Source organism: Pan paniscus, chromosome 3 (assembly GCF_029289425.2).
Source record: "Pan paniscus chromosome 3, NHGRI_mPanPan1-v2.0_pri, whole genome shotgun sequence".
NCBI lineage: Eukaryota > Metazoa > Chordata > Mammalia > Primates > Hominidae > Pan > Pan paniscus.
Window position 1 is genome coordinate 100,961,225 of NC_073252.2, and position 24,607 is coordinate 100,985,831.

The 24,607-nt window shown below is 37.4% G+C and overlaps 2 protein-coding genes across 6 annotated transcripts in view; one reads left to right on the plus strand and one right to left on the minus strand.

The window, feature by feature from the left end:
• CISD2 (CDGSH iron sulfur domain 2) overlaps window positions 1–11,463 on the plus strand; it is a 60,682-nt gene extending 49,219 nt beyond the window's left edge. The window contains exons 2-3 of the mRNA XM_008955341.5: window positions 8,109–8,323; window positions 10,232–11,463. Coding sequence (XP_008953589.1) covers window positions 8,109–8,323; window positions 10,232–10,321 — 305 coding nt within the window. The 3' untranslated portion in view covers window positions 10,322–11,463. The remainder of the gene's footprint in view (window positions 1–8,108; window positions 8,324–10,231) is intronic.
• The window catches only part of SLC9B1 (solute carrier family 9 member B1), a 143,657-nt gene that overhangs the window by 3,356 nt on the left and 115,694 nt on the right, over window positions 1–24,607 (minus strand). For 3 of the 5 annotated variants that reach the window (XM_034958952.3, XM_034958953.3, XM_055111671.2), the window contains one exon: window positions 13,731–24,180. The exons of 1 other annotated variant lie outside the window; for it this stretch is intronic. In XM_034958952.3, coding sequence (XP_034814843.1) covers window positions 23,965–24,180 — 216 coding nt within the window. In that variant the 3' untranslated portion in view covers window positions 13,731–23,964. Of the gene's footprint in view, window positions 1–11,809; window positions 13,572–13,730; window positions 24,181–24,607 lie in introns of those variants that run through there. One more of the 5 variants, XM_055111672.2, reaches the window with a different exon arrangement.

Consider the following 24,607-nt stretch of genomic DNA (forward strand, 5'->3'; position numbering starts at 1 on the left):
CAAATTTCACATTCATTTTGCATTTCAAAATCAATCATGCCTTCCCAACAGTCCTCCAGAGTCTTAATTCATTTCATCATTAACTCAAAAGTCCACAGTACAGAGTCTCATCTGAAACAAGGCAAGTCCCTTCCACCTATGAGCCAGTAAAATAAAACATAAGTTAGTTCCTTTTAAGATACAATGGCAGTACAGGCATTGGGTAAATACACCTATTCCCAATGGGCAAAATTGGCCAAAACAGAAGGGCCACAGGGCCCATGCAAGTCTGAAATCCAGTGGGGCAGTCATTAAATCATAAAGCTCCAAAATGTTCTCCTTGACCCCATGTCACATCTGGAGAACACTGATGCCAGGGGTAGGCTCCCATGGCCTTGGGCAGCTCCTTCAAGGGCTGGCATCGAGTGCCTGCAGCTTTTCCAGATGCATGGTGCAAGCTGTTGTTAGATATACCATTCTGGGGTCTGGAGCAGGTAGCCGCCTTCTCATGGCTCTGCTAGGCAGTGACACAGTGGGGACTCTGTGTGAGGGCTCCAACCCCACATTTCCCCTTTGCACTGCCCTAGCAGAGGTTCTCCATGAAGGCTCCACCCCTGCAGTAGACTTCTGCCTGGACATCCAGGTGTTTCCATACATCCTTTGAAATCTAGGGTGAAGTTCCCAAACCTCAATTCTAGACTTCTATGCACCTGCAGGCCCAACACCACATGGAAGCCACCAAGGCTTGCGGCTTGCTCCCTCTGAAGCAGTGGCTCAAGCTGTATGTTGGCCCCTTTTAGCCATGGCTGGGACACAGGGCATCAAGTCCCAATACTGCACAAAGCAGCAAAGCCCTGGGCCTGGCCCACAAAACCATTTTTTCCTTCTAGGCCTCTGGGCCTGTGATGGAAGGGCCTGCTGTGAAGACCTCTGACATGTCCTGGAGACATTTTCCCCATTGTCTTGGCAATTAATATTTGGCTCCTTGTTACTTACGCAAATTTCTGCAGCCAGCTTGAATTTCTCCCCAGAAAATGGGTTTTTCTTTTTTTTGGGGGGGCGGGGGGAAGGAGGGGGACAGAGTCTCGCACTGTCACCCAAGCTGGAGTGCAGTGACACAATCTCAGCTTGCTGCAACCTCCGCCTCCTGGGTTCAAGTGATTCTCCTGCCTCAGCCTCCCGAGTAGAACTACAGGTGTGCACCACCATGCCCAGCTAATTTTGTATTTTTAGTAGAGACGGGGTTTCACCATGTTGGCCAGGACGGTCTCGATGTCTTGACCTCATGATCCGCCCGCCTCAGCCTCCCAAAGTGCTGGGATTACAGGCATGAGCCACCAGCACCCAGCTGAGTTTTTCTTTTCTGTTGCATCATCAGACTGCAAATTTTCCAAACTTTTATGCTCTGCTTCCCTTTTAAACCTAAGTTCCGATTTCAGGTCATCTCTCAAGTTTCATCAGTGTCTTGGGCAGGGGCAAAATGCCACCAGTCTGTTTGCTAAAGCATAGCAAGAGTGACCTTTGCTCCATTTCCCAGTAAGTTCCTCATCTCCAGCTGAGACCACGTCAGCCTGGATGTTATTGTCCATATCACTGTCAGCATTTTGGTCAAAACCATTCAATAAGTCTCTAGGAAGTTCCAGACTTTCCCACATCTTACTGTCTTCTGAGCCCTCCAAAGTGTTCCAACCTCTGCCAGTTACCCAGTTCCAAAATTGCTTCCACATTTTCGGGTATCTTTATAGCAGTACCCAACTCTCTGTTGTAGCAATTTACTGTATTAGCTTTCACACTGCTATAAAAGAAATAAAAACATAAAATAAAAATACTACCCCAAACTGGGTAATTTATAAAAGAAATAAGTTTAATTGACTCACAGTTACGCGTGACTATGGAGGCCTCAGGAAACTTACAATTATGGTGGAAGGGGCACCTTTTTCACGAGGCAGGAGAGAAGAGTGAAGAGCAAAGCAGGAAGAGCCCATTTTAAAACCAGATCTCATGAGAACTCACTATCAGGAGAACAGCATGGGGGAGATTGCCTTGATGATTTAATCACCAACCACCAGGTTCCTCCCTTGATGTGGGGATTATGGGATTACAATTTGAGATGAGATTTGGATGGGGACACAGAGCCAAACCATATTAGTAGATACTTAATAATTATGTAGTAAATATTTAATTTTTATAGTAATAATTATATAGTAAAAATTTGTTTAACGAGAACTTGATTTATTCTTTCAGAAAATGTTTAGTAAGCACTTAATAAAAATCAGAAAGGGGGGGGATTGATTGGAAAAGTACTACAAGAGCAAACTTTCTGGGGCAATGGAAATGTATTTTGTCTTAGGTGGTGTTTATAGGTCCATATAGTTACAAAACTCATCAAACTGAGCGCTTCACAAACACAAAGCTTGGCCAGGTGCGGTGGCTAACGCCTGTAATCTCAGCACTTTGGGAGGCTGAGGCAGGCAGATGGGAGTTTGAGACCAGCCTGGCCAACATGGTGAAACCCCATCTCTACTAAAAATACAAAAATTAGCAGGGCGTTTTGGCAGGCACCTGTAATCCTAGTGACTCAGAAGGCTGAGGCAGGAGAATCGCTTGAACCCGGGAGGCAGAGGTTGCAGTGAGCCAAGATCATGCCACTGCACTCTAGCTTGGGCGACAGAGTGAGACTCCATCTCAAAAACAAACAAACAAAAAGCACAAAGCTCAATAAACTGAACTGTAAATTAAACACTTCAAAAGTAAGTTAAATAAATTGAGCCAGACGTTATATAGACACTGGGGACACAGATGATCAGACAAATAAGGTCCCTGCCCTTGTATCTCTCTTTTTCTTTTTATTTTTTATTTTTTTTTATTTTTTTGAGATAGAGTCTCTTCTCTATCTCCGAGGCTGGAGTGCAGTGGTGAGATCTTACCTCACTGCCACTTCCACTTCCGGGATTTAAGTGATTCTCCTGCCTCAGCCTCCTGAGTAGCTGGGATTACAGGCACGTGCCACCATGCCCAGCTAATTTTCTGTATTTTTAGTAGAGTTGGGATTTCACCATGTTGGCCAGGCTGGTCATGAACTCCTGACCTCAAGTGATCTGCCCACCTCAGCCTCCCTTAGTGCTGGGATTACAGGCGTAAGCCACCAAGCCCAGCCCCCTTGTATCTCTTATATTGTGAGTGGGGAACATGATAGGTAGATGCAGCCATTAAAATTTATGTTTCCAACTGATATTAAGGAATTGGGGAAATAATATAATAATCTGACATACCATTAAGTGAAAAATGCAATATAGCCTTATTTTTTAAGCATTTACAGCCTATGTATTTACATACCAAAAAAGAGATACATTTACCAAATAAATACATAAATGTTATTTTTTATAATCCTAAGACAAAAATAAATAATATGCTGAATAAAATACATTATTTTATACAAAAATTTGCTTGGTGTGGTGGCGCACGTCCATAATCCCAGCTATTTGGGTGGCGGAGGCACAAGAATCACTTGAACCTGGGAGGCAGAGGTTGCAGTGAGCCAAGATCATGCCACTGCACTCCAGCCTGGGTGACAGAGTGAGACTATCTCATTAAAAAAAAAAATTATTTTAAATTATTTTATTTGGTCAGGCACGGTGGCTCACGCCTGTAATCCCAGCACTTTGAGAGGCCAAGGTGGGTGGATCACCTGAGGTCAGGAGCTTGAGACCAACCTGACCAACACGGTGAAACCCCATCTCTACTAAAATACAAAAATTAGCTGGGCCTGGTGGCGTGCGCCTATAATCCCAGCTACTCGGGAGGTCACTGAGGCACGAGAATCGCTTGAACCCGGGCAGTGGAGGTTGCAGTGAGCTAACACGACACTCCAGCCTGGGAAACAGAGCGAGACTCTGTCTCAAAAAAAAAAAAAAAAAAAAAAATTTTTGCACATTATTTACAGTTAGTAATATTTTCCTTTCAAAGTATCTAAAATATCTGTAATAGCTGAACATATATCAAACAGATCTATAGAGACTAGCACATTTAAAATTTTTTTTAAGTTTCTTGTTTGATTCTTCTGTATTTTATCTTTCTTCATATAAAATCAGCCTTAATTGACAGAGAAATATTCTATGTACTCATTCATATGTGGGAACTAAAAAAGTTGATCTCATGGAGATAGTCAAATGGTAGTTACCAGAGGCCAGGAAGGGTAGGGAGGGAGAGAATGAAGAGAGGTTGGTTAATGGGCACTATAGTACGGTTATATAGAAAAAGTTCTAGTATTCAATAGCATAATAGGGTGACTATTGTTATCAGTAATTTTAGTGTATATTTCAAAATAGCTAGGAGAGAAAATTTGGAATGTTCTCAATATAAATAAATGATAAATGAGGTGACGAATATCCCAGTTACACTGAGTTGATCATTGCACATCATATGCATGTATGCATATAGCAAAATATCACATGTACCCCATAAATATGTACAGTTATTATGTATCAGTACAAAAACAGCCTGAATAAATGTACTTACAGTCATTTGAATTGAGCTTTTCAAGCTGTATTGCTTTCATGTATAAAGTTTTTCAGTAGTTAAATTGTAGTTGGTTATCTTTAAAAAGTAGATTACGTTAAGACTTTGGTAAGTTATTACTTTGTTGTAGGAGGTAATAGTACCTCTCATTATTGTATTTTTAAGCATAGTGTTTTACCAAGGAATTAAGTGTTCAAAAGAATATTTTCTGAAGTGGATTTTAAAACAGTAGTAATACCATTTGTTCTTGAGGTTTGTGGGTTAAGATAGGAAATGCTATATTTAAGAGTCTAACGTTAAGGTTTTCAACCAGGCATGGTGGCTCACACCTGTAATCCCAGGACTTTGGGGGGCTGAGGCAGGCGGATCACTTGAGGTCAGGAGTTTGAGACCAGCCTGGCCAACATGGTGAAACCACATCTCTACTAAAAATACAAAAATTAGCCAGACGTTGTGGTGTGCTCCTGCAGTTTTAGTTACTTGGGAGGCTGAGGCAGGAGGATAGCTTGCACCCGGGAGGTGGAGGTGGTAGTGACCAAGAGCACACCACTGCACTCCAGCCTGGGCAATGGAAGTGAAACCCTGTCTCAAAAATAAATAAATAAGATTTTCATCTTTGCGTTCCCATTCACTCGCTTTTTGATAAATTTAAGCTCTTATGACTTCTAAAATATTGTAATATGTACAATAATACTTAATGTTATTCTACATTGAACAAACATTTAATGACTGCTATTTCGAGTTACATACTGGATGCTGGGGCCAATTGCAATCTAAGATAATTAGTCAGATAAAACAGAAGGAACTCCATATGCAAAGAACTCAAAAAGGCTGCTTACTAGACAGTAGCTTTGGCTGGCCTCAGGTACATGAAGAGACCATGTTTGTGGAAGTTGAAGCTGGAAAGGTAGCCTTGCCATTCTGTGGAGATGGCACCTTATAGAGCCAATGATCTATAGTAGCACTGTCCAGTAAAACTTTGTGGTAATGGAAATGTTCTCTGTACTGTTCAATATGGTAGTCAGTAGTCACATGTAGCTAGCTATTGAGCCTCTGAAAGGTTACCAATGTGTCTTAGAAACAGCATTTTATATTTTACTTAATTTTAATTTATTTACATGTGAATAGCCACATGTTTGTTTTGTTTTGTTTTGTTTTTGAGACAGAGTCTTGCTCTTGTCACCCAGGCTGGAGTGCAATGGCACGATCTCGGCTCACTGCAACCCCTGCCTCCTGAATTCAAGTGATTCTCCTGCCTCAGCCTCCCAAGTAGCTGGAATTACAGGCACCTGCCACCACGCCTGGATAATTTTTTGTGTTTTTATTAGAGACGGGGTTTTGCCATGTTGGCCAGGCTGGTCTTGAACTCCTAACCTCGTGATCTGCCCTCCTCAGCCTCCCAAAGTGTTGGGATTATAGGCATGAGCCACCACACCCACATGTGTATATTAACCGTGTTTTCAATTTTCTGTATTTTATTATGCTTTAATATCTTAGGAGCCTTGTTGGCTGTGGAGACAATTTAATTCCTAGAGATACTAAATAACTTGCCTGTGAGCATGCCTTTCATATGCAAACCAACCAATCCAAAGCCCATGCCCCCAACCACCTCCTTTATCTAACCCTTACACATGAAGTCAGTATTTGTCCAGTCAATATTTCTCCTGCCCTAAATCACCCCAGGGACAGGTAGGAGACGACTAGAGACCACTACTTTTGCCCAGAACCCACTGAAATTATTCAAGCTAGCCATTCCTGAACAGTTTCCTGCCTTGCCTTTTCCATGGAAACCACAATAAAGGCCTGTGCCCGTGCTTTTTCCCTTTCCTCTTTCTTCCTCCTGATCAACCCTAGTACCTCTCATGTGGCCCTGCATTGCATAGTGTATCCTCTCCTCTTGGGAACTATAAGTAATAAACTGTTATTTCAAGACAGTTTCTACAAGTCTGTTGGGTACAAATCTAAACAGTATGGCTAGTGGTGCCCATATTGAATAGCACAGATCTCATACATAGGCCTCCTTCTCCCCCCAAAAACAGTTCTGTGTTATCTCCAGAGCTTTAATTCACTCAAAGAACTTATTTGGAGTGTCTCCACTTTGGTTATGAGAATGTAACAGCCAGCATGGCAGACAAAGTTCATACTTTTACAGAGTTTTATTCTGGTAACTACAAGATTATATTCCTGAAGATTTTTGCCCGTATAGCATTGTCAAGTTATTTGGCAAAATATTTTTTTCAAAGGAGTTGCTAGTACTTCCTCACCAATCTCTATAATCTCTGAATAAAAGCTACCATTTATTGTGTCTTTTTTGCCAGCCACTCTTATAGGTGCTATCTATGAAAATGGTAGATAAATAGGTTTTTTCATTTAGATTTCTTTGGCATGATGTTATATCAAAAATAATTCCATTTTGGAAGAGTTCATATTGTCTTTCTTTCAATAGTTAAATAGTACTATTATCTCCTGAGAGTAGTTTTACCAAGATAGGCACAGATTTTAATTTTAGATCTATTGGGTTTGATTCATGATAACTGACAACAGGCTTTGGATTTAGGGTGTCCTGGACTAAACCTGCTTAGGCTACAGTTTTCTCACATGTAAAATGGGGACAATAATGATACCTACCACATATAGTTGTTTAAGCTAACATAGTGTTAAATGAGCTAGTGCCCTTATACTCTTAGCATAACCTGTTCATTTATCTTTAATGTTTATTAGCATGAGTTAGCATATTATTTTCTGTTTTTCTCTTTTCTCAACTAAGCTATTTCCACATAGTGCCTAGCAAGGTATCAGATTAGGCATTCAGTGAAGGAAGTTAACTGATAATTCTATAAGAACAGAAAAAAGCCCAGCAGAGGCAGGGTGCCAGCAGACATTTGATAAATGTATGTTGAAATGTTTATCTTGGTTTCCTGGTATTTTTGTGTCCACATGCATAGGGACTGTTTCATTTGTATCACTTATATTCCCTGTCCCCTTAAGACAGGGTAGGTATTCCAAAAGGCTTTAAATGAAGTTTATGGAATTAGATGTATCTTAAAATGAGAACATTCAACATAGAAGGTTTCAATTTGTTCTTTAAAATAGTAGCTTTTACACAAAATTTCAGTGTTCTTTAGCAACATTTACCAAAAATGTACCTTAAAGCATCAGAGGATATGTTCTCTCTGATATTATGAATCAGTGGTAAAAATTCTGCAGATATTCTGTTGTATGATTTTGACATAGTATTAAGGAGATAAAATGTTTTCTTAACTTATAAAATATACATTGAATTTTGTTTATAGTTATAGTGATCATAATTCCTAAAATAAAAATAGACAAACACAAATAGACTTGATGTAGACAATGAGATAGGATATTTGAAATGGAACCTATTTCTGAAAAGTTAGGTTTCTAGTTTCACTGGTCTCAAATTATAAATAAAGTAAGGTGGTCTTTGGTAGAGCTGGCTTTATTGTGTTATTTATTCAGAGTTTTGTGGATCCATTAAAAAGGAATTAATGTAAAAAGTAACAAAGAATAAGCTCAAGGATGAAACTAGACATGCTATTTTGAATTCTTTTCCAAGAGCACTGCAGATTCTGACAAATCTACATGTTTAGTTTCAGAATGGCTTCGGTTATTGCCTTTCCTTGGTGTACTCGCACTTCTTGGCTACCTTGCAGTTCGTCCATTCCTCCCGAAGAAGAAACAACAGAAGGATAGCTTGATTAATCTTAAAATACAAAAGGAAAATCCGAAAGTAGTGAATGAAATAAACATTGAAGATTTGTGTCTTACTAAAGCAGCTTATTGTAGGTGTTGGCGTTCTAAAACGGTAAGATGTCTGTTTATGTGTACACTAAAATTTTGCAGTGCTAGGATTGTTTCGCCTCTTAAATCCCCAGTTTTGAAGTTCTTTAAGATGAGAGAATTTTCTGTAATATTTGGTATTGAAAGACCATATTCCTAAATTGAAGTTTTCATGTCATGATAGATACTACCTACATTAGAAAAGTTGGAGCAGCAAAGAAGAATAAAAACCTAATGCCTTCGCAATGTTTGGCATTTCTGTAGAGTAACATGTATTTTAAAATACACATTCTTTGAGAGAGGACCTAAGGTTTAATGGAAAAAAGCTTTGGTGTCATAGTAAATAGTGGTCAAATATACTTGTCACAGTGTGAGTTTGGTTGGACAAGTTACTTAATTTTTAATCTCTAATCTTCAGGGTGTGTTTTAACCTGATACATCCACATTACATATCTTTGAGAAGGAGATGATATATGTAAACTGCTTTAATAATATGAGGTAGTAAATGATAGCCTCAATTATAGATGATTTTTAATGTGGGAAGGAGTTTGGAGTGATAAGTACTATAAGTAGTTGACAAAATCTGTTTCTTGTACTTGATCATAGATTATTTGAGGTTTTTAATACAGTATTGCTCATCACAGCATCCTTTGTAATAGCAAAATTTTTATAAACTAAATATCTGATAAAAAGGGAATGATCATGTTTTTAAAGGATATATAATGACATGAGATCCTGATATGAGTAAGAAAGCATATTACAGTGTGATCCCAATTTTGTTTAAAAAACGAATACACGCAGGCCAGGCGCGGTGGCTCATGCCTGTAATCCCAGCACTTTGGGAGGCCGAGGCAGGTGGATCACGAGGTCAGGGGTTCGAGAACAGCCTGACCAACATGGTGAAACCCCGTCTCTACTAAAAAATACAAAAAAAATTAGCCAGGCGTGGTGGCATGCACCTGTAGTCCCAGCTACTCAGGAGGCTGAGGCAGGAGAATCACTTGAACCCAGGAGGCAGAGGTTGCAGTGAGCCAAGATCACGCCACTGCACTCCAGCCTGGGCGACAAGGCGAGACTGTCTCACAAAAAAAAGAAAAAAAAGAATACACACAGTAAATGCATAGGAAAAAATATACCAAACTGTTAATTATTATTACGTATATCTGGATGGGTTATGAGTGAATTTTTTAAAATTTATTTTTATTTATTCTTTATTTATTTTTGCGGGGGACAGAGTCTTGCTCTGTCACTCAGGCTGAAGTGTGATGGCATGATCTCAGCTCACTGCAACCTCCACCTCCTGGGTTCAAGGAATTCTCCCACCTCAGCCTCCCAAGTACCCGAGACACAGGCGTATGCCACCACGCCCAGCTAACTTTTGTATTTTTAGTTAGAGATGGCATTTTACCATGTTGGCCAGACTAGTCTTGAACTCCTGATGTCAAGTGATTTGTCTACCTCTGCCTCCGAAAGTGTTGGGATTACAGGCGTAAACTACCGCACCAGCCTAAAATATATTTTTGTTTTCAAAAATTGTGTGGTATGCATGAGTTTTATAGCAAGAAAAAATTATAATTTATTTTGAATTAAATTCCATTGTTTTAAAATTAAGCAATAGGTGAGCTCAAATTTTAAGCTCCACAAATGACCAAAAACTTATTCGATTCCCTTTTAAACCTGTTGTCTATTTTAATCACTCATATGGACTCATTCATAGGTTTTTATTTAAAATCTAAACCAAATAATGAAGTAACTTTAAATTGTTAGATTTTGAATATGGTTCAGTTGGATGTAGAATGTAACTATTACTCAGGAAAACGATCTGATTTTTTTTAGCAAGTGATATGCTTTCTTTCTGAGAGCATTTCACAAATTTTTCTACCTAATGAATCATATTTTAAAAATAACGCTTGTAATTCTTTTTTCTTTTTAGTTTCCTGCCTGCGATGGTTCACATAATAAACACAATGAATTGACAGGAGATAATGTGGGTCCACTAATACTGAAGAAGAAAGAAGTATAATAATAATATTATAACAATATTTTCTCATTCTTTGTGTATAGAAAATTTTTAAATGGTGGTCTTAATTATTACTACTGGTTGAACAATTATTTCTTCCAATTTATTTTCTTCCTGCACTACTGTTTGTATTTGATCCTTTGTCTATTCAGTCACTTAATTAGAAATTAAATTGTCAAGCCTCTTATTCTGACTTCAAAGAATTAATGTATCTTCCAACAATAAAATCACTTCTGATTTTAATCTAGGAAAACCTAAATTGTGGCTATGGATCCAAAGCTGTTTGTTTCTTTGAATATCAATATTTTCAACAGGATCTTGTATTTAAAATTCCCACCTACATTGTTAAATATGTTATTTTTTCATATCTCTTTTGGTTTTGATAATCTGAAGTGTTTTTTTCTCGTTTTGGCCTTCCAAACTGCATTTGGTTAGGTGAATTAAGAAAAATATTGCCATCAAGAATTACTTGTGTTTTCACAGAGATAGACTCTTTGCTTTATAGAGATTGTTGTGTATTTAATATGAATATCCCAGCTTTAGAAAAGAAGTAAACTGGATACAAAAAGTTCCATTGAGGAACAGTTATTTACAGTATAAAAGATTTGTTTACTTTACAAAAGGCTTGTGTCTGTGTGTGTGTGTGTGTATATTTTAAACTGTTTGACTCAGTGACAGCTGGGGTGGAATGGCAAGAACACTTACAACCAAACTCATGGGCTGCTGCAATTTGAAGATCAATTGGTAATAAACATGAGACATTAATTCATATTAAAATAGTTCAGTGTTCAAAATTGTGTTTATGTGGACATTTTTCTCTTTTTAACACTATAAACCATTAAAATACAGTCATCCCTTGTATACGCTGGGGACTGGTTCCAGGGCCACACATATACCAAAATCTGCCCATACTCAAGTCCCACAGAAAGTCTTGCAGAACCCATATGTAGAAAAGTTGGCCCTCCAGTTGACCCTCCGTACACGAGTTTCACATCCCATGCACAAATGCTGATCTGTGTGACCTCACCTGCATTTGATTGAAAAAAGTATGCGCGTAAGTGTACCCACCCAGTTCAAACCCGTGTGTAAGGGTCAACTGTACAAAAAAGTTTGTGAAATAATAAACATACTGGAGAATCTTTAAATTTTTGTGCTTTTTAATTCTACTATTATGAATCTTTTTAGTTTCATCTTACATTACTACTCTCGTAATAGCTATCCTTAGCCAGGTGCCATGGCACAGGCCTGTAGTCCCAACTGCTGGGAAGATTGAGGTGGGAGGATGGCTGCAGTACAAGAGCCCAGGAGTTCAAGGCCAGGCTGGGCAACATAGTGCTCTGCCTCTGCTGGGCTCTGTAGGGAATCCTTTCTGTTGTAAAAGAGTTACCATTTAACGCCCTTCACTGAGTGCGTTTCTGAGACCTTGCTAGGCACTCTGGAAACTGCTTAGTTGAGAAAAGACAAATACAAAAGCTTTTCTTTAGTCTATTTAAGATACAGTTTATTCAGTTCACTTTGCTTTCTTTTTATAAGAATGTACAAGAGGCAGACAGAGGTAATCCTTCTAGAAATAAAACTAATTGTTATTGGGCACTTGTATGTACCAGACACTACACTAAGCATGGTACTTGGGTTTTTAATTTATTACATGTAATGTCAGTAGGTTCAATTATATGATCGTAACATCTTCATGACCAGCAACATGTATTTTAGAGTTAGAAATGTAGTCTGGTTTTTGAGAAGTTTTACAAGGTGTATGTCCAAAATTGTTGTTCTTTCCTCACATGTCAGTGGGGGATAAATACAGCATTGCTCTCACTTCTTTGACTCTGGGTGCTTTTTCGGATACATTTTCTTCAACACTGTTAAGGGGCCTCACTGTCAGATTAACCAATTATTTTTCCACAGTTGGTCACCAGACTTTGGAAAAAATCCACCTCACCAAAATTTTGGATATCCTGATCTGTGTTCATGAAATGCTTTTCTTTTTGTAAAATCTATCACTGCATCTCACAGCAACTTGTTTTCACACATGTTCTAGTGGTTCCCATAACTTAGATTTTACAGGAGGCAAATTTACTAAAAATGAGGAGACTAAAATGAATGACCAACTTTGAATTTTGTCAAATAACATTGAAAATGAATTATCTCATAAAAGGTAATTTTAATACCCCAAAAGTAAGATGGTTGTACTCTCAGAATAAAAACTTTTTCCCTGCCACATTTTCAGTTGTTAAAATATGCTAAGAGCTATGCCCATATCTTTTCCCACCTGTGCACATTTTTCAGAAGCCTAGGGTTGGTAGTAAGCTGTTGCTTTAATAACTCCTTTAAATAAGCATTATTAGCAGTTTGCATTACTTCTTGTAAATTTACACAATTTTATCTTGTCCATCTTTAAAAAATAGACATCTAATAACCAAATGTATTTGAATTGATGCAGTGTAAGTAACTTGTAGAACTTGAGGATAAGTGGTAAAAGAAAAAAAAGTAACTTGGCTCTTGAAATACATGTCTTTGGTTTCTAGAGCCTTCAAAATACAGCCCTGTTGTTACTGCGTCACATTATGATTGTCTTGAGGGCTGCTTCTGCTTACCTAGGAAACTACTCATGCCTTACTCAGCAAATGAACATCACTATTATATAAACATCAGGTATCCAAAAGTGTTAGCAGGCTTGAGGTATGAATGATTCATTCATATGGGTAATTAAGCAAGTTGAATTATGGAAAGCACCTCACAATTCACACAATTCAGCTTTGAGTTCAATGCCAAATACGATGATTCATTAAGTTGCCTTTGTATTTTGTAACCTAATTTGTTAATAAGTAAGTTACAGGAAGCCAATTAAGCCAGCTGCTGATCTATATAGTACTACCTTCCTCATTGTGATTCCATAGTCTTCCAATAGAAATGTGCTGTCAGAATCTGTATAGAGAGTTTGTAAATGCCACTATTTAACAAGGTTCTTAAGAATTTAGGTGGGTGTTTTATTTGATACCTACCAAAGAAGCCTAAGTAATAATTGTATAATACTTAACCCATTTAGAATTCAGTTGTGGCAGCATAACCAATCTGGAGAGACCAGGGGAGATGTTACTAATGCTTGTACTTTATTCAGAAGTGAGTGCCTCATTGGCTTGGTGCAGTGACGACACACCTGTAATCTCAGCACTTTGGGAGGCTGAGGTGGGTGGAGTACTTGATCTCAGGAGTACCATACCAGCCTGGGCAACATGGTGAGATCTCATCTCTACAAAAAAATGCAAAAATTAGCCGGGCACAGTGGCGCACCAGTGGTCCCAGTTACTCGGGAGGCTGAGGCACAAGAATCTCTTGAGTTGAGGAGGCCAAGGTTGCAGTGAGCCAAGATTGTGCCACTGCACTCCAGCCTGGGCAACAGAAGTGAAACCCTATCTTAAAAAAAAAAAAAAAAACCAATATAAACATCTCAGCATTGTAGGAAATTTAACCCATGGAAAGCAGGGGTGAATTAAAGACCACTTTGAAGGCTGGGAAAAGCAGATAATTTAGATATAGTCAAAGTATGAAATGATCGATAGATCCAGAACAAGGAAATGATGTATGTGTTTACATATTACATCTACTTTATTAACAATTTTCCCTCTGTTAAACTAATATCGACTAATAGTAGTCTAGGTAAGTCAAGTTCAAATTAAGTGGTAATTGAAAAAGTCTTCTTTTTAAAAAATTTTTAATGGTAGAGGCAGCAGCTACCCAGAGTCTACTTATTCTTACTTCACATTGTATTCTAACAAGTTTGGTTATCTGATTTCTGCTTCTTAACAAATCACAAGTATCGAAAGGGTCTTGCAGAAGGGGTGAACTACAAAATGTGACAGCTGACAGCAAGGCAGGGGAACAAAAATAAATTTAAGGTGAACATTAAAGGCATAGCAGCTTGAGACAATTTATAGGATTCTGCATACAACTGTCTCTGAGGACACCACTGTGATCAAATTATACAAGTGATGTTTAGTGATTAATTAGAATCAAGATAAGTAGTATGTGTTATTTAAAAAGGCAGGATACGTGTTGCATTTGGTGGTAACAATTTCCCCTTAGCTATTTAGTTAAAAGCTTAGTGCTTAACATGTTGGAAAATTTATATGTAAAATATATTGACTTACTCGATGATTGGAGGCTTTATCACAGGAAGTTTTCCCATTCAATTGAAACACTTTTCAAGCTTAATGACTATAATTTACTACATAATTATTTATTTTGTTAAAGTTTGAGGAAAACTAAATAAAGCAGTAGCAATTTAAGTCATAATAAATTTTGTTAGATGACTTCTTCCACTTTAGGGGGAATTAAAAATCATGTTTAAAAACCACATGTGCAGCAGTTCTGTGACTCCCTCAACATCCGGTTGGCCATATAGTCCCTTTGCACCACAGAGGTTGGAGTATAGAATATGCCCAAAGCTGTTTTGTTTTGTTTTAACTATGCTGCATCATCTGAGGTTGTGTTAACATAGTTTGTCCTAATAGTCTTTTACTGGAAACTTGCTATATTTGATCATGTTCAGCAAGTAAACTAATTTTATCCACTTTCATATATTTTGAGACAAAGTCTGGCCCTGTCACCCAGGCTGGAGTGCAGGGGCATGATCGTAGCTCACCGCAGCCTCAGCCTCTTGTGCTCAAGTGATCCTCCCACCTCAGCCTTCCAAGTAGCTGTGACTACAGTCATGCTTCATCATGCCCGGCTAATTTTTTATTTTTCTAAGAGACAGAGTCTCACTGTGTTACCCAGGCTGGTCTCGAAGTCCTGGACTCGAGTGATCCTCCCTGCCTCAGCACTCCCAAAGTGCTGGGATTGCAGGCATGAGCAACCATGCCTGGTGTTTAATCTTTTGCAGAAATCCAGTTTAGTAAAGTCATGTTGTAGCAAGCATCACTTTAATATAAAAAGTGTACAGCTCATATTATTAGCAATTGTACTGTGTAATTTTATATTAGTTATGGTCTTGAAGGACATTGAAAATCTGTTCAGAAAGACTATGTTTTTCAACCAGAGATGACATCACTCTAACTTTCCTTTGGTTTAAATGCTTGATTCTTTGCTTACAAAACTTCTGTTTTGAACAATTATGGTGAGAAAGTATATTTGTGATACTGTTTTCTTAGAACACTGTTGTCAGATAGATCAGCCATAATGTTAACACATTTCTGATCTCTATTATAAGGCTGTAATTTTCCAAAATAATATAGAAAAGGAGAAAAGGGTAGTACATTTCATAATTACTGAGATAACCCTGTACTAGTGAGAAAATAAAAATGTCAAGTTTATTAAATTTTGAGATTTCCTGTAATTTTTCCATTACTATCCCTCATACATTTCTCTGCATGATCACACTAAAGATATAAATTAATCACATCCATTCAACAAATTAAGAAACTCAAAACTCACAAGTACAATCTTCAACCCTATAGAATGCTACCAAGAAGTAAAATAAGATGAAGGTAGAAAGATTCTCTTTGAGGGCCAGGTGCGGTGGCTCACACCTGTAATTAATTCCAGCACTTTGGGAGGCCAAGGCGGGCAGATCGCCTAAGGTCAGGAGTTCAAGACCAGCCTGGCCAACATCGTGAAAACTCGTCTCTACAAAAATATAAAAATTAGCTGGGCATGATGGCGGATGCCTGTAATCCCAGCTACTCGGGAGGCTGAGGTGGAAGAATCTCTTGAATCCAGGAGGCAGAGGTTGCAGTGCGCCAAGGTTGTGCCATTGCATTCCAGCCTGGGCCACAGAGCAAGACTCCATCTCAAAAAAAAAAAAAAAAAAAAAAAAAAAAGAAAGAAAACGAAAAAAGAAAGATTCACTTTGAAATGCTGCATGCAACTATATAGCAACACATTGGAAAATCTAGAGAAAATGGGTAATTTTCTGGAAAAATATAAATGACCAAAACTAATCCAAGAAGAAATTTAAAATGTTAATAGACCAGTTACAAAGAAGAGAATGTAAAGTGATTTTTTTAAATCCATAATTTAAAAAGTACTAGGGTTGCAAGAAGGATAATTCCAATGTTATTTAAAGTATCCCAAATTTTTTTAAAAAAGAAAAACCAATTCATTTCACATAGGCAGTGCAGCATTAATATGAAAACCTGATAAACATAAGACAAAACTGTAGGCCAGGTGCAGTGGCTTACACCTGTAATCCCAGCACTTTGGGAAGCCAAGGTGGGTGGATCACTTAAGGTCAGGAGTTCAAGACCAGCCTGGACAATATGGCGAAACCCCATCTCTACTAAAAATACAAAAATTAGCCTGGCATGGTGGTGCATGCCTGTAATCCCAGCTTGAACCCAGGAGGCAGAGGTTGCAGTGAGCCGAGATCACGCCACTGCACTCCAGCCTGGGTGACAGAGCAAGTCTCCATCTCAAAACAAAAAAAACAAACAAAAAAAACCAAAACTATAGACCAATCTGACATACATATGAATGAATATTCTAAATAAAAACCCAGCACTGTTATCAATAATTGCAACAACAAAAAACAGTAATACAGTATGCAAAGAGCACTGTATTTCAGGAATTCATGGATATTTCAATATCAGTTAAGTATATTAACACAATTACATAAATGACATCAAAGAAGAGAAAAATGTGATTATATCAATAGATGCTGAGAGGGCTATTGTTAAGATTAAACATCCACTCCTAATGAAGATTCTTGAGTAAAATAGAAATTGAAGGAAAGTGTCTAAACATAACCGTTATTTATGAAACGCCTACAAAACAAGTATTTTAAATCATGAAACAACGTTTCAATTAAAACAAGGAACCAGCAGGAATAGCTGCAGTCATTATTTGTTATTAAAGATTATCTTGGAGGATCCATGAATGTAACAAGATTTTTAAATGAAATAATCAGTATAAATATATAGAAAACTTTTTGTGGATATGATTATATGCCTAGGAAATCATAGAGATTAGGAAAAACAGAAATTTCAAATATTTTAAAGAGGAATATTGGTAAGGTATTTGGAAATAAGATGATAATACAAAATATATTAGCAATAAGCACCTTGAAATGCTAGTGGTAAAAATATTCACAATAACAAAAATAATAAAGGTAAAATAAATTTACCAAGAAAGGTAGAAGATCTATAAGAAAAAAACTATAAAAATGTTACCAAAAGCTACTGAATAAGAAACACATGAGACTAGGCGCAGTGGCTCATACCTGTAATCTCAGCACTTTGGGAGGCTGAGGCAGGAGGACTGCTTGAGCCCAGGAGTTCAAAACCAGCTTGGGCAAATTGTGAAACACTATCTCTAACCAAAACAAAAAGCTAGTTGGGCTTGGCGCGTGCTTATAGAACCAGGTACTTGGGAGGCTGAGGTGGGAGGTTGGGGCTTCAGTGAGCTGAGATCCCACCACTGCACTCCAGCCTGGGTGACAAAGTAAGACCCTGTCTCAAAAAAACAAACAAAACTCTTGTAAAAACATAAATCTCCTAAAATTATATATAAATTCAATTAAATTCACATTAGAATCACAAAAGCATTTTAAAATTGGATTAAATTATCTTAAAGTTTATGTAGAAGAATAGTCAGAAAACTGTTCCAAAAAAAAAAGACTATTGAGAGGAACTTTTCTCACCAGATATCAGCACCTACTATAGAACTATTGGAATTGATCAATTAAGAAAAACAATTGTATTAAGAATAAGCAAGAGTGGTAAAAACTTGAGAATCTACATGTAGATGAAAAATTAATATACGAAAATAAACAATTCAAAGAAAGCAAAATTGGACCCTCAATTTACACTGAAGGCTTTGAAATGACACATAAAATGATTTTTAAAATGATTTAAATACGTACATAAATGGAGAGAGGAAGGGTGGGAGAGAAGCGGGAGAGAAAGAAAATAGAAGACTAAAGAACAGGAACCCCTATGTGGAAAAAGGTAACACTTAATGACAAAATATGTTTTATGTGAATATCAGTTATACATAATAAATATTGGGGACATTGCCTTGTGGGTTACAATAAAGCATTAAGAAACAGAGTAGTGAACAAAAAAAGGAAAGAAAACTACCAAATTCCATGTATGATACCCCATTTTAAAATTACATAAATTAAACGCGTACACATAAGAAAATTTTAAACAATAAAATTTTGTTAACAAAACAGATTTGATAACACGAAGGCCAATGATGACCGTACCCACAGCAGTTTTGTTTAAATGGGGACTAAGGATGGAGCAAAATTTTTAGTAGAGCACTTTGAATAATGAATTAGCAAACTACAATAAACTGAAATCTTACCTACCAAATAATCTCAGTAAACAAATCTAAAAGAAATGAGTAAAACAATTGTGAGCAAAAAAGGATAGAGTCACTACATATAATGTAAATGAGACAAGGATGGCCTCTGTGTATTGGTGCCTAGGTTATTTCTTCACAGCAAGCTGAGACCCATTAGCTCAAAAGCCAACTGGCACCAAACTCAAATTTTTAAACATCCAATTGTGTTAAACATTGCCCAGACATGCAGATTTGTAGGCATTTAGAACCTGCCTGATTTACATGCCCTGGGAAACTGTGTCCAAAATCTGCCTGCCACAGATAAACCCTAGGCTGTAAGGACCCCAGGCTGCTTCTGCTCTTTGGAACTCTGTGAACTATAGACTCCATGCCATGCTGCTGAGTGATATCACTGAGACACGAAAGCCTCCTCTCTGATCCCTTCCTCCCTCAGGAGTTCCTTTGCCCTCCTCCCCTTCTGAGTGGTGGCCCCCTTGCCTCAATCCTCTGGTCCATCTCTTGCTGTGAAGGCCTTCCCCAGGATACAAACCTGACGAGATCATCCAGATAAAGCCCATGTGTGCTTCTGTCACATCTTTTTCTATATTTTTCTCATTTTTTTCTAAACTTTTCTAATTTTTTCTTAATTTTTATAAAATTGTGGATACCTAATAATGTAGTCTCAAAATAAATAAAGCCAAAATTAGAACTGGAAAGAGCAATAAAAAAATCCACAAACATAGTGAGAGATTTTAACAATTCATTTTTAGTAATTGAAAAAATAAACACTGCACAAACTTCCCGAGGCTCCACCCCGTAATCCCAGTGCACAGGTGGGCATTATTCAGAATCAGTGGGGAAAGGGCGGCTTCAACCAGGACCCGCAGTCCAGTTTATCTAACAGCCTTCAGGCTGTTTTAGTCTTGAAGGTGGGGTTTTACCGGGGTACCCTTGGCTGCCTCCTGTCTCTATCACTTTCACATTAGGTGCTTTGTGGTGAAAATGGTTTCAAGGGTGATGGCATTGTACATATTGAGACACAGAAGCAGCTGAAAGATCTTTTAAAAAATGAAATGGATGCTTCTAAATGATAGCAAAGTCTTTGTTGGATTAAGTCTTGTAAACAATGAGAAGCAGAACTCAGAGTTAAAAAGTTCACCAATGTTTACAGGAAGATTTTTGGAGAAGACATGGATGGTAGGTGCCTTAAAGATCTCTTTGGCAAGTTGGGATCTGTCTTAAGTGTGAAAGTAGTGGTTAATGAAAGTGGAAAACCCAAAGGTTTTGGATTTGTCAGCTTTGAAAGGCATAAAGATGCGCAGATGAGATGAACAGAAAGAAGCTCAATGGAAAACAAATTGATGTTGGTCAAGCTCAGAAAGAAGTAGAATGGCAGATGGAACTTGTGTGCAAATTTGAAAAGATCAAGCAGTATAGGATCACCAGATAACAAAGTGTTAACATTTATGCAAAAAATCTTGATGGTATTGATGAATGTCTCTGGAAAGAACTTTCTCCACTTGGTACAATCACTAATGCAAAGGTTATGAAGGATGGTTGTCACAACAAAGGGTTTGATTTGTGTATGTTTCTCCTCTCCAGAGGAAGCAACTAAAGCACTTTCAGAAATGAATGGTAGAATTGTGGGCACTGAGCCATTGTATATAGTATTAACTCCATGGGAAGAAGAGCAATGAAGAGCACCAGGCTCAGCTCATTAACCAGTACAGTATGTGCAAAGAATGGCAAGTATAAAAACTATGCTCAACCTGGGAATCAGCCTCTATCAGCCAGCACCTTCTTCAATTTACTTCATGGCAGTTATCCCACAGACTGACAGCCATGCTGCAAAGTATTCTCCTAGCCAAACTGCTCAACTAAGATCAAATCCTCCCTAAATTGCTCAGGGTGCCAGACCTCATCCATTGAAAAATATGCCCAAGCCACTCCTAGCTCACTACATTTAGTAGTAAGAGACCAGCTTCTTCACAGCTTCCACGAGTCATGTCAACACAGCTGTTGTAACACATCAACACAGACAATAGGAGCACATTCTGCAGTTGCCGCTACTGCTACTACAGATACTCCTGCTGTTTGCACCATTTCACAGTATAAATATGCTATGGAAGTTCACAGTCCTCAATGGCATTTTCATGCACAGCCCCAAGTTACCATGCAGCAGCCTGCTGTTCATGTAGAAGGTCAAGAACCTTTGACTTCCATGATGGCATCTGCTCCTCCTCAAAAGCAAAAGCAAACGAGTGAATGGCTCTTTCCTCTTCTTCAAGCCATGCCCTAGTCGTGCTGGTAAAATCATTGGCATGTTGTTGGAGATTGGTTATTTAGAAATTCTTCATATGCTTGAATCTCCAGAGCCTCTCTGTACTAAGGTTGACAAAGGTATAGCTGTACTACAAGACCACCAAGCTAAAGAGGCTGCCCAGAAAGCAGTTAATGGTGTCACTGGTGTTCCAATTATGTAAAACTGATCAGGGACCACAGAAAGAAACTTGCGCATCACTGAAGAAAAAATCTCAATATCAAAAACCTTAAATACTATGGAAAAAATTTATAAAGTATAAAATAAATTTAAAAAGGAAACTTTGAATTTTACATACCAAGCAAACATCAGATCTAACAAATGCAATGATAGTCCTAGATTACTTACTGATTTGAAAACAAAAAATCCTCCCAAAATAATAAAATATAAAAATACTGCAATGCTTTTCAGACTCTGTGATAAATAATTTTCAGCAAAGTATAAAAATTTAAAGCATTCCTTTAATTTTGTAATTCGTTAGTGTGGAATAGCTCAGAATGTCACTTCTGTTTTAAGTAACAGAATTGATAACTGAGCAAGGAAAGGTAATTTGGATTATAAAATTTTGCTTTAATAAAAATTCCTTAAACAGTGAAAAAAATAGGCAAAGATACAAAAAGTTTATAAGAAACAACAATCTTGTATTTATTTGTTATTTTATTTTATTTTTTTGAGACGGAGTCTCGCTCTGTTACCCAGGCCGGAGTGCAGTGGCGTGATCTTGGCTCACTGCAACCTTTGCCTCCCAGGTTCAAGTGATTCTCCTGCCTCAGCCTCCCGAGTAGCTGGGACTACAGGCACGTGCCACCACACCTGGCTAGTTTTTTGTATTTTTATTTTTTTTGTTATTTGTATTTTTGTATTTCACCATGTTAGCCAGGATGGTCTCCCTCTCCTGACCTCATGATCCACCCGCCTTGGCCTCCCAAAGTGCTGGGATGGTGTGAGCCACTGTGCCCAGCCTTATTTGTTTAAATACTATAAACACTAATATCATACACATGGTTAACTGGTTGTAATTTTTAAATTATATTAATAAATTTTTATAAAAACTTTTTATAAATAAAAACCTTAAAATTTCAAATAAATAACAACATCTGCCACACCACCTTAAAAGGGCGACTATTTCAGTATAATAAACATATATCACAGACACTTAGAGAAAGTTCAATAAATAAAGAATAAAAAGAATAGTTACAACAATTTTCCTCCTAATCAATAACACAGTTCCTCATTTTGAAAATTATTTATCTCTCTTTTATTAAAATAAACTTTCTACTTTGAAATCTAATCCTCTTGTGAATGTAAAATACTATCTTGTAAATATATATATATATATTTTATTATTATTATTTTTTGAGACAGAGTCTTGCTCTGTCTCCCAGGCTGGAGTGCAGTGGTGCGATCTCAGCCCACTGCAACCTCTGCCTCCTGGGTTCAAGCGATTCTCCTGCCTTAGCCTTCTGAGTAGCTGGGATTGCAGGTGTGCGCCACCACACCTGACAAATTTTTGTATTTTTAGTAGAGACGGGGTTTCACCATGTTGGTCAGGTTGGTCTCAAACTCCTGACCTCGTGATCTGCCCATGTCGGCCTCCCAAAGTGCTGGGATTACAGGCATGAGCCACAACACCCTGCTTATATTTTTATTTTCTTATAAGTGACAATGAGATGCCCTCATGATTTAAATAGTAGTCAAAACACTGGCACAGTTTAAATTTTTAGAATTTGAGTACTAGAATTACAATATTTGAAAATGGAGTCTGTACTTTGTTGTAAAACTATAAGGAGAAAATGTCACTAAAATAGTAGCTATTTTATCTTTTCCCAGAGTTATTCTCCCAGAGTGTATTTTCTAAGAGTTATTTCCCAGAGGGTTTTAGAACTTTTGGCAGTTTTGGTGATATATTCTGTAAAAGCCCTTAGTCTTAATAGGAATAACACATAGTTTTGATTGCCTTAAATTTTAATTGCTTCACTTGGCAAATTTATGTGTAAATGTCATATTCTGTGGTATTTTAATACCTTGCTTGTGGAGAAGAGGAAAAAGAGGAATGAAAGTAATATTCAGTCCTTGCATTGAGCTTTTGCCAAAGAAGTCTAAACAATTTCTAAGATGCCATTCAATAAGGCCATTTTAGAATCGTTTATATGACTCATATAACTTTAAAATAAAGAGTCTTGAAGTTAATGAAAACTCACTTTGCTTGTGATGGGTTCTACATTAACATGGCAGATTTAATCAGCCAGAATTAAAAGGTAATTCTATATTACTAAGGAGAAGAAACTGCCACATGACAGCAGTCTCCAAATCTTTCATTTTTGGAGGCTGCCTTTTATGCCTAGATTTTAAAATACTAATTGAAAAAATATATAGTTTACTTCCATTTGTGATTTAATTTTATTTCTATAAATAAAAATATAGTGTTTCATCTAAAAACTGCTAAACCAGACTTTCATTTTAAGGGCATGGCAGAAGTAAGGAAAGACTAACTTGGTTCTATTACTGAACATATTATTTACTCAGGTGGTCACCAAAACCAGAATTTAAAATCTATTTAGTTAACCCATTTAAAGTTGATGTGTTTTATTCCTTTTCTTTCTTTTTGTGGTGATCTTTTTAACTGAATTACTGGACATCATGGGAGTTCTACTCCTCCTATTTGGAAACTTAGGCTATCTTACCAAGTTCAATATTCAAAGTTTTTCTTTCTGCCATTAAGTTTGTTTAATTTTATATTAAGCTCAGTTTGTATTATGATATCAAATTCAGCCTGAGGGATTACTTTAAACTTTCCTAGGGTATTTACAGATTTAATTTGTTCTTACAGTATGTAAATACCAAGAGAGCATTCCATTTAATATTATTTTTATTAAATTAACTTTGGAGTAAAAAGTCCAAGAAAAGCCCTGTACTGAAATCACATGTTTACTAAATCCTGGATTCTCTGTACAGTCCCCACATATTTCTACTTTAAAATTCTTCTGTCATGTGAAATAATTCATTAAAAGAAGCAGGCAGATGATGACAGGTAAACTTTTTAATGATGTTCTAATGTTGACAACTGCAGTTTTATTTTGCTTGGATCATAATGGCGTGTAAGCATTTTAGGCCCCAGAATGCCCATAAGTAGAGCTCCATTTGGAGCTGTGATCAAGATGGCTAAAAATGCTACTGTCATCACATCCTTCGCATATGGTTCCAAGTGGGGTGCGGAGACTCTTGCTGTTTCTAGAGCCAGAGGACCTAACACAGCCTGCATTTAGGGGTAAAAATGGGGCATAAAGAAAAATATTAAACTGAGTTGATATATAATGTAAATGGCTCTGTTAAAATAAACAAAATCTAGTACTAGACTATTAGAAAAAAAAAGTACTCAGTAATTTTCATAAGTTACTCATCAGTTCCATGTTCTTCCTAGCAAATATATGTGGAGGAAGAGTACAATAGTGACAAATCAGCAGGCAAACATTTTTGGGCTGATTTTGCACTCTTGTCCTCTCAGTGTTCCTCTATTCGAATATCTCTTTTGAGTGTTCATGTTGCCCTCATAACACCAGGAGTTCTAACGAAACCAGTTTTGCTTAGTTGCCTTTACCATGTGCAAGTGGTTCTTGACTACAACAAGACAACATAAAATACTAAGGTTTCTTATGGTTCTCTAGGATTTGTTGCCCTTCTTC